General features: G+C 46.5%; 1 protein-coding gene across 1 annotated transcript in view; it reads right to left on the bottom strand.

Annotated features, from left to right (window-relative positions):
- Positions 1-8,320: 8,320 nt before the first annotated feature.
- The window catches only part of LOC311317396 (serine/threonine-protein kinase N2-like), a gene marked incomplete at both ends in the record, with an annotated part of 19,288 nt that continues 16,612 nt past the window's right edge, over positions 8,321-10,996 (bottom strand). The window contains 4 exons of the mRNA XM_084448479.1: positions 8,321-8,494; positions 9,741-9,821; positions 10,256-10,363; positions 10,719-10,861. Of these exons, the coding sequence (XP_084304605.1) occupies positions 8,321-8,494; positions 9,741-9,821; positions 10,256-10,363; positions 10,719-10,861 (506 nt within the window). The remainder of the gene's footprint in view (positions 8,495-9,740; positions 9,822-10,255; positions 10,364-10,718; positions 10,862-10,996) is intronic.

Below are 10,996 nucleotides of genomic sequence, written 5' to 3'. Positions count from 1 at the left end.
AAAAAGAAATGGAATAGCAATATTTTGGGTGGGGGTGTGTGTGCCTTGTGAAGTGTTCCAGTGTGTGTGTGTGTGTGTGTGTTCCAGTGTGTTCCAGTGTGTTTTTGTGTGTTATGAAGTGTTCCAGTGTGTGTGTGTGTGTGTGTGTGCATGTGTGTTTTATGAAGTGTTCCAGTTTGTGCTCCTCTAAGCATGAACAGAAAGGAATGCACATGTCTGTTTTCCATTACATCCAGCATGTGTCTTCAGGCTCCTCCCCCCCATCCCCTCCAGATATAAACACTCTTGAGTTTGACCACACCCAGATGCCTTCTGTCACTCAAACCAGATGCACTCTTATCAGCGCTAGAACCAAAACACAAATTAATAGAAATTCCTGCCATAGTCGCCGTTTATGAGAGAACCCAATGTTAGAGCTTGCATCCCATAATTTTGTTTTCTGAGTGGAGAGAAGACTACAATCATCGTCATAGAAATGTTATGTAAGCTTCTATCTGTCCTCTCTATCAGTTCTCTCATCTTTTCATCTCTCCTCTCTCTCCTCCCCTTCCTCTCTCTCCTGTCTCTCTCTCTCTGATATCTCTCTCTGTCACCTCTCTCTGTCATCTCTCTCTCTCTCTGTCACCTCTCTTTGTCTCTCTCTACCTCTCTCTGTCATATTTCCATGTCATCTCTCTCTCTCTCTACCTCTGTCATATTTCCGTCATCTCTCTTTCTGTCATATTTCCCTGTCATCTCTCTCTCTCTCTCATCTCTCTTTGTCATCTCTCCTTCATCTCTCTCTGTCATCTCTCTCTCCAATCTCCTCCAGTCAGTGTTGTTGTGTTCCTGTGCCCCCCTGTTGTGTGTGTGTGTGTGCTCCTCCAGTCAGCGCTGTTGTTGGGACAGATGTTCTAATGAGTGCTCCAGTTTGTCTCAGACAGGCAGGGTGAGCCGACCGTATAAACAATTGCAAATCTATTTTCTGTTCTCTCTGTCTTCCAGTAGGGATTTGACAGAGAATGGAACACAAAATAGACTCCTCTGCTCATAACCCCCCCCCCCCCCCCCCAATAAACCTGACCCCAAACTGATCCCAATGAATCAGAATGAGAATTCATTTTATTGCCATGTAGTTTTTCACCGTAGTAGGATTTTGCTTTCGGTCGTGGTGCATAACATGGAGACAACATTGGACAGGGTGCAGAGACGAGACAGGACAGTGCGAAGACAGGACAGTGCAAAGAGCGAGTACAAAATGCTAATGCGAAAAAGGATAAGGTAAGAAAAAAACAATATACAAAAGTAGTACGTTTCTGTCCTGTTCCTGCCCACTTACGTCAGGACAGCAGAGTCACTGGCTGTCTTTCGCCGCAGGCTGAAAACTCACCTCTTCAAGAAGTACCTATTGCATTTGTGTTTTGCTACTCTTGCACTTTGGCTTTGGCACTAGATTATTCTCTTAGGCACTTGTTTAGAAAGGAGATGCACTTGTGAGTTCTGGCAAGTAGTAGTACACTGACTTCCTACGTTAAATGTAATTATTGTGTCACTTTGGATAAAAGCGTCAGCTAAATGACTGTAATGTAATGTCACCCTAACCTAGTCCCCAGGTGCATTATGAAACCAGACCAGGAGAACTCCATAGAGGGGCTGCCATGTGCACGTCATCAGTTTTGAGTTTTTATTTAAGTTGTGTGATTTGACTAAAGAACATTTGAGGTGTATTTTGAGAAGCTGTGTGTTCTGTTTTATTAAACAGCCTTCAGAACTGTCTGTGTCTTAGTAGCTGGCTTCACCTCCCCACCCCAGTGATGCACAGTGTCAGTTCAGCTTTTAACAATAAGCTTTCAATAATGTGTTTGGAATAGCAAAAGGCAGGGGACTGGATCAATAGATTTTAAGAACAAAAGCTGAGATCTGAAAGGTCTTGAGGCCAGTTGTAAATTCTATGACAATGTCTATGCATGAGTAAAAGTGTATCATATCTTATCATAATATTTTTGCTTAAAGGGATATTACAGTGGTTGAATGTGACACGTCAGTTATCTTCAGGTAAAACCAAAGTGAATGTGTCCTTAAATGTTGTTATTCCGTCATTTTAAAATACTAAAAAGTCTGTTATATATGCCCAAATTCCCCCCCTCTACAAGTTCACCTCGTTTTGGGGGCGTGTCAAAGAGAGCTGTCAGTCAGAAATAATTGATAGGCTGTGTCCCCAACTTCCACACATTTGTTGGAATGCGCGGTGCGCGGTGGAGTCCGGAGACGTAACAGGTCATGCAGTCAATAGATCTCGTTTTGAATGTTGTTGTAATGCCCTCTGGTTCTAATAGAATATCACTACTGGAGCTGTTTATTTCAAAAATGTGCAATGGTTTTTGCACTACAAGAAAACACCTAGTTGGGTCGGATTGAGGTGCTGATGATCAACATTCTGTGGAGCAGAATACAATTTCAGTAATGATTAGGCTTACACAATTTTCCCATGACAGAATGTTTTGATTCTTTTGTGTTGTAAATTATGAAAGGAAAATAATAACTTGACTTAATATCCCCCCCCCCCCCCACACACACACACACACACACAGTGGCCTACATCTTTATTTTCCCAGAGAGCTAATTGTTGCGCATACGACATGACTGAATGAAAACATACTTTCTCATAAAACGGGGATGTTCGAAAATATTTATAATAATATCATTAGGTGATATTGGCTGCAACCTGCCCTCCAGGACCTGCACAACTCCAGAGTCCTGAAGCATGGGACCTGGACCTCCCGAATCCCGTCATTGGAGTTAGTGATCAAAGGGGACAAATTATAATAGCGATTAGTAATAGCACAGTTGTTTTGCTTAAACAAAACAGCAAACATTACAACAGGCTATTTATTGGTAAGTCTACAGCATATCAAATGTAGTTTGAGCGAGAGAGAACAATCGGGAGATTCTTGGGGAGACAAACTGACTTAAAGGAGTCGGCTAGTAAAGGGGAAATCATGTTTAGCCCTGTTTTAAGGTTACTTATGATCATATACAATGGTTCAGATCAAAACATTGACAAAAATAGCACTTTTGAGAAAGTCTGATCATTGCTCTTCCACCGTTTAGGTCATACAATGGATGTGGGTGGGCAGTAAAGTGTTAAAGCAGTAACAAATCTGTGAACTTACCCATAGGTGGTTATGGCACAAAATTTAAGTTCACTTTTTTCATTTTCTTTTGTGATGACGGAGTGCTCCTGAGACACTTGAACCAGACATAGACTTCAATTAGAGGCAGAGAGACAGAACAGGACTGTGACGCACCACATGCTCTCTCATAATTATGATAATGGCTGCAATTTATCTACTTCATGGAATGGCCTGTCGGAGAGTTCAACCGCCCACCACTTTTCAGTTGTCACAGTGCAAGTTCCTGGGGGTGCACCTGAACAACAAACTGGACTGGACTGACAACACTGACGCCCTCCACAGGAAAAGACAGAGCAGACTTTTCTACCTCAGGGGGCTCAGGTCCTGTAGGTGGGGTAAAACCTTTGTCCTCTCTCTCCTTTTGTAATTCACCACCTCCCTCAACTGTTCACATAGCTGTGTTAACCTAATTCATGACAGGATGACCTCCAGGAGGTCCACACACCTAGAAATCTGTCTACTCCAGAATAACCATCTTTTGTGCCTTTGTCTCCAAGAAATTGTCGCCTTTTCTCATGTCACGTGTCTGTGTTCTCGACCACGCCTTCCATTTCATATGACGTACAATGGGTTAGCCAATCACACCCTCAAAGCGCCATACCTGTGTTTTGCTTGAGAATAAAGACCGCGCTGACCAAGAGGCGGCACTTCTTTGGGATACCACTCATGTGTTTGTCCGGAAGTCCTTGTGCTCGTATGTTTTCTCAATAAACCAGACTTAACCTGTTTGAGCGAATCTTGGTAAATCCTTTTTGACTAGATCAGTTAAAATCTATTACAACATTCACTAAAGCAAATCACCAGACACATTATCAAGATACACGATGTATGAAATGGAAACCCCAGAATAAGCTGCATATGCTGCTTTTGGGAGGGGACCCAAGACCAGACAAATAGAAACAGGTAGACAACAGCAAAACAAACTTGAAAATACACAGACACAAAAGAAAAAAAGACAAGTCAACAAAGTCAACAAAAACAAAAAGACACCACAGCAAAACACATAAAAATACACCAACATAAAAGAAAAGATGTACAGAAACAGTAAACAAAAACTCTAAACAAAAACAAAAAAATGTCCCTAAGCATTCACTACATGATTCAGCATTTACTACATACACCAGTCAGACAAGCATTCATTACATGAACTCTGCTGTCTGCTTTGTCTGATGTCTGCTGTCTTCTCTGTCTGATGTCTGCTCTGTCTGTTGTCTGCTCTGTCTGTTGTCTGCTCTGTCTGATGTATACTCTGTCTGATGTCTGCTCTGTCTGATGTATACTCTGTCTGATGTCTGCTCTGTCTGTTGTCTACTCTGTCTGATGTCTGCTCTGTCTGTTGTCTGCTCTGTCTGATGTCTGCTCTGTCTGTTGTCTGCTCTGTCTGATGTCTGCTCTGTCTGATGTCTGCTCTGTCTGTTGTCTGCTCTGTCTGATGTCTGCTCTGTCTGTTGTCTGCTCTGTCTGATGTCTGCTCTGTCTGATGTCTACTCTGTCTGATGTCTGCTCTGTCTGTCCGCTCTGTCTGTTGTCTTCTCTGTCTGTTGTCTGCTCTGTCTGATGTCTGCTCTGTCTGTTGTCTGCTCTGTCTGTTGTCTGCTCTGTCTGATGTCTGCTCTGTCTTTTGTCTGCTCTCAAAAACAGGAGAAAAAGACCAGTTTTAAAAATGGACTTCAGAGAAGATGGGCGGAATGGAGGGAGGTGGAGGGAGGGACGAGTGCGGTATGTTCCAGGGACAACCTGACCCCCTCACTCCCCTGTGTGTGTGCATGCTGCCCCAAACATGCACGTCTGCACACACACACACACACACACACACACACACACACACACACACACACACACACACACACACACACACACACACACACACACACACACACACACACAAACACACACACACGTCTGCCCACCCACATAAAACAGTTATTATTGGTGATTCCCCTGCCTTGCCACTCTATTGTAAACGTATAGGTGTACAAGTTGATAATAATAACAATCACAATGTTTGATCACAAAGCATTTATTAAATGAGAAAAATGTATTTTTGTTTGATCACATAAAACATTAATTAAATAGAATATAAATTACAGGAGAAAAACGTGTGTATAATAAAATGAAGCAGTCATTTATATAACAGGGAGCGAGAGAGAAAGAGATTGCATTCGAAAATCTAGTGAGTAATAACATTGGTTGGCAATCTGCAATCTATGACCACTAGGATACATTTCTGGACAAAATGGCCGGGTGGCCTTGACTGTTGGTGTGAGCAAGAGATTACATAAGAAAAATTTGCTAGTCTAATAAAATTGGTTAGTAATTTACTGCCCTCATCTATACCCAGGACACAATTCTGGACAAATAGCAAAGTGGACAGGTGGTGCATATTTTATGTCAAATGAAATGAAGCCACATGGTCACCCCCAAAACCATGGAAATGTCCTCAGCTCACTGCAGTACATGTCCTCTCCGTCCAGCAAAAGCTGGATGTGGCTGGGGTCACAACGATTTGGATTGTTGGTGATGGAAACTTGACTTCTGCAAAACAGAAAACATTAAAATGACTATGTTTCAAATGTAATGACGAACAGACCATACGGCCGGTCTTCCAGCCATACAGCTGTGATTTACTGCCTGGCCATGGTCGCCAGAGGGGAGTGGTACCGGCCACCATCGCAAAGACCACCAAAACACACATGGAAAAAGAGCTGAATGTGACGGATAGCCATTAACATTGTATTTGACTGGGAAAAACATACCTGCCTGTGGACACATCCTCTCACCTCACTGCTCCAGTCAAACAATATATGTTTGAGCATAGACAGACAGACAGACACAGATACAGACCGACAGACAGACACAGATACAGACCGACAGACAGACACAGATACAGACCGACAGACAGACACAGATACAGACCGACAGACAGACACAGATACAGACCGACAGACAGATACAGATACAGACCGACAGACAGACACAGATACAGACCGACAGACAGACACAGATACAGACCGACAGACAGACACAGATACAGACCGACAGACAGATACAGATACAGACCGACAGACAGATACAGATACAGACCGACAGACAGACACAGATACAGACCGACAGACACAGATACAGACCGACAGACAGATACAGATACAGACCGACAGACAGATACAGATACAGACCGACAGATACAGTAGATAGACTGACAGACAGACCAACAGACGGAAACTTAAGAGTTCACACGCTCAAACCTAAGAAACAGATGAGGACTGATGTGTCTCAGATGGGGACCACACCAGAGTAACTTCAGAAGGGAGAGGACTGGAGCACATTCAGCATCTTTAGACAAAACAATGCAACAATAAAAGCTGTCTAGAGTTGGCTAGTGTGCTCTAGACCACTCCCTCCTGAAGACAGGCATACATTTCCCACAAATTTTAAACATACCATGTTCGTCACATACAGCCCACTTGGATCATTTTTTTGGAGGTAGGGGAGGAGCAAAATGGATGTGATGTGATCTGATCTTCAGCCCTTAAAATTGATTTGTTGAAATAGAAATGCTAGTTTATCATAAAACATCTGAGTGTGAAATGACAGTATATTGTAGCACATTGCAAATGGTACATTTGTTTATGTGGCATAGAGAGAGAGAGGCTGTCTGCCCCTCCAAATCTTAGTAGGACCAGGTGTGGGTATAAAAGAGAACATACTGGAGAAAGTGAATATTACAAATGACATTAGTATATTATGCTGATACTGTAGACCAAAGTCACCTTTGTGAGCTTCCTCTGTGTGTGACAGAAGTGGCCGGTTGTACAGGGACAGCACCTCTGCTGCAAGACCCTTTTTGCTTCTGCTATGATTCGGTCTGCCATGGTGCCCAATCCAGAGAGAATCCTTCTGTCCACGTTGATATTGAATTTCTCCTTCATCTCCTTCAAATCTTAAAGTCAAGCTGTTCAAAATCTATCGTCAATACACTCACTGATCCAAATATTGTTTGTGTCCATTATTGGTGTGTGTGTTTGTGTGTGTGGTTATTGTTTTTAGATGATGCACAAGCAAATCTCGCAGTTTTTTTTTCAATGACAAAGCTTTCTGATTCTGATTAGATACCAGTTTTCTAGCCTAGTGGGACCATTGTATGTCCCACTAGGCAACGGCGAGAGACAAATAAAACATAAATTATTATTATTAACCCCTGACCCTGAGACCTGGACTAACATAGAGAGATTCACGTGGTGTCTGCAGCTGTGAATGAATCTCCTAGGCGCAAGCCGTGTGTGTGTGAGTGTGTGAGAATGATTCTCCTAGGGCGTGCGTGTGTGTGTGTGTGTGTGTGTGTGTGTGTGTGTAAGCCTTCAAATGAATGAAGCACAGAGTCGAGAGGCTGGGGTTCTTTACTGTCTCACATCAGCAGGATGACATTGAACAAAAACATTAAAATGACAGAAAACAAAATCAGAATAATTGGTTAAAAACATTGAACACCTGGGGAGAGAGGTGGAGGTGGGAACACAGCACAAACATACACACACATAGTCTCTCTCTCTCTCTTTCTCTCTCTCTCTCTCTCTCTCCCTCCTCTGGCTCCCCCTGGTGTTCAGGGGAAGAGGTGCACGGCTGCAGGTGGCTGTGCCGGGCGTCCGAGATGGGAGGAGCAGAGGAAGGAGAAATGACAGAGGAGAGGAAGCAGAGGAGGAGAGGAGGGAGGAGAAGGAGGGATATCATGATCATCATTAGCCTCCATGTCAGAACACAGTTGTGCTGGCTTGTCTGATGTCATCACCCTCATCCAGTCCAGTTTCATCAGAGGGCAGAGGTCATCTGATCCCCTACATTTTGGATCCGCTCAGCAGGGCGGTACAAAACATCCCAACACATCCCAACAGATCCCAACACACCCTAGCATATCCCAACAAACCCAGCACATCCCAAACCCACCCCAACACATCCCAGCACACCCGAACACATCCCAACACATCCCAACACATCCAAACACATCCCAACACATCCCAACACATCCCAACACATCCAAACACATCCCAACAGATCCAACACACCCCAACACACCCCAACACATCCCAACACACCCCAACACATCCTCTCTCAGCCAGCAGAGACCACAGGACAGAACAGCACCCCTGGCCCTAGCAGAGGTCGGAGACGTAGTCAAAGTCCTTGAAGCAGTCCTGGTCCCTGCGTGAGAGCGCGCGGCGCTCCCGGGGCGGGGTGAGGGCGGGCGGTTCGTTGGTGAACTCCTGGTCAAAGTTGCTGACATCCTCCCGACTCCCTAGCGCCGGCAGGAAGGGAGGGTCGACGCTCTGGAGAGGAGAGGGTTAACAATCTGACAGCTGGGACAGCTTTTCCCTGATGATGACTGACAGAGTGAGAGGGTGACTGACAGAGTGAGAGGGTGACTAACAGAGTGAGAGGGTGACTGACAGAGTGAGAGGGTGACTGGGGCAGAGTGAGAGGGTGACTGACAGAGTGAGAGGGTGACTGACAGAGTGAGAGGGTGACTGACAGAGTGAGAGGGTGACTGGCAGAGTGAGAGGGTGAGGGAAGGGTTCAATGAATGGAAGAGTCACACTTCACCAGGACTTAATGTTAACTTGACTTGACTCCTGGTGCAGATTCAGTCAGGGAAAAGAGAGGGGGGAGATGGGGGAGAGAGAGAGGGTGGAGGTGGGGAGATGGGGGAGAGAGAGAAGGTGGAGGGGTGGAGATGGGGGAGAGAGAGAGGGTGGAGGGGGGGAGATGGGGGAGAGAGAGAAGGTGGAGGGGGGGAGATGGGGGAGAGAGAGAGGGTGGAGGGGGGGAGATGGGGGAGAGAGAGAGGGTGGAGGGGGGGAGATGGGGGAGAGAGAGGGGAGAGAGGGGGAGATGGGGGGGAGAGGGAGGGAGAGAGAGAGGGGAGAGGGAGGGAGATGGGGGAGAGAGAGAGGGGAGAGAGGGGGAGATGGGGGAGAGAGAGAGGAGAGAGGGAGGGAGATGGGGGAGAGAGAGAGGAGAGAGGGAGGGAGATGGGGGAGAGAGAGAGGGGAGAGGGGGGGAGATGGGGGAGAGAGAGGGAGATGGGGAGAGAGAGAGGGGAGAGGGAGGGAGATGGGGGAGAGAGAGAGGGGAGAGGGGGGGAGATGGGGGAGAGGGAAAGGGGGGGGAGATGGGGGAGAGAGAGAGGGGAGAGGGAGGGTGATGGGGGAGAGAGAGAGGGAGAGGGGGGGAGATGGGGGAGAGAGAGAGGGGAGAGGGGGGGAGATGGGGGAGAGAGAGAGGGGAGAGGGAGGGAGATGGGGGAGAGAGAGAGGGGAGAGGGAGGGAGATGGGGGAGAGAGAGAGGGGAGAGGGGGGGAGATGGGGAAGAGAGAGAGGGAGATGGGGGAGAGAGAGAGGGGAGAGGGAGGGAGATGGGGGAGAGAGAGAGGGGAGAGGGGGGGAGATGGGGGAGAGGGAAAGGGGGGGGAGATGGGGGAGAGAGAGAGGGGAGAGGGAGGGAGATGGAGGAGAGAGAGAGGGGAGAGGGGGGGAGATGGGGAAGAGAGAGAGGGGAGAGGGAGGGAGACTGACCCTAAAGAAAGCTTGTTTCTTGACCTCCGCAGCATCCCTCTCTCCAGAGCCCAGACGCTTGTCAGGGTTCCGCCTCAACAACTGTAAACACAAACATGACAACATAAACGCACAACAACAACCTTGTTCACAGCATCAACGCACAACAACAACACCCTTACACACTCACACACTCACCATAGCCCAGTCACAACATCAACGCACAACAACAACCTTGTTCACAGCATCAACGCACAACAACAACAACCTTGGTCACAACATCAACGCACAACAACAACCTTGTTCACAACATCAACAGCCATGTTTACATAGCAGACATAACTTTGTTTACATTACAACTGAGAACACAAACACAACTGACAAAAGAACCTTGTTTACACAATAACTTAAACTAGACTCAACAACAGTACTGACAATAGTTGTGGAAACACAGAAACCATGAAAAACAGCAATGCCACAACAACAACAATGACAACAACAACAACAACAACAAGGCGAAGCAGCAGCTGTCTGACCCGTCTCATGATGCCAATGGCCTCGGAGGACAGGAAACGAGGGTAGCGCACTTCATCATTCACAATACTGTCAAACACCTCCTCTTCATCATCGCCTGGGAACGGAGACTGACACACACACACCAACACACACGCACATCAACACATATGCACACACCAACACATACACACCAACACACAAGCACCACCACACATGCATCAAAACACACACATACACCAATACACACCAACACACGCACACAGACACAAACACTCACACACACACACACACACAGACACCAATATACACACGCACCATCACACAGCAACACACACACACATTTAATCTGAAGGACATTATTTGTATTAATAAAGGTTCAAGAGACACAACATTGAAACTTTAATCATACCACGAGAGACACGTGTTGTTTGTTATCATACTGTGTTGTGTGTGTGTGCGTGTATGCACGTGTGTGTGTCTGACCTCTCCCACGAGCATCTCGTAGATGAGGACCCCCAGCCCCCACCAGTCCACAGCGCGGGTGTAGGAGGTGTCGGTCAGAACCTCGGGGGCCAGGAACTCTGGGGTCCCACAGAACGTGCTGGTCCTGTCACCATAGCCCATACCTGGGGTACACACACACACTCTTACACACTCACCATAGCCCATACCTGGGGTACACACACACACTCTTACACACTCACCATAGCCCATACTGTACCTGGGGTACACACACACACTCTTACACACTCACCATAGCC

The sequence above is a fragment of the Borostomias antarcticus genome (assembly GCF_949987555.1).
Source record: "Borostomias antarcticus genome assembly, chromosome: 14".
Lineage (NCBI taxonomy): Eukaryota > Metazoa > Chordata > Actinopteri > Stomiiformes > Stomiidae > Borostomias > Borostomias antarcticus.
The sequence above is the reverse complement of the archived record's forward strand: the minus strand, read 5'-3'. Positions and strand labels throughout refer to the sequence as shown.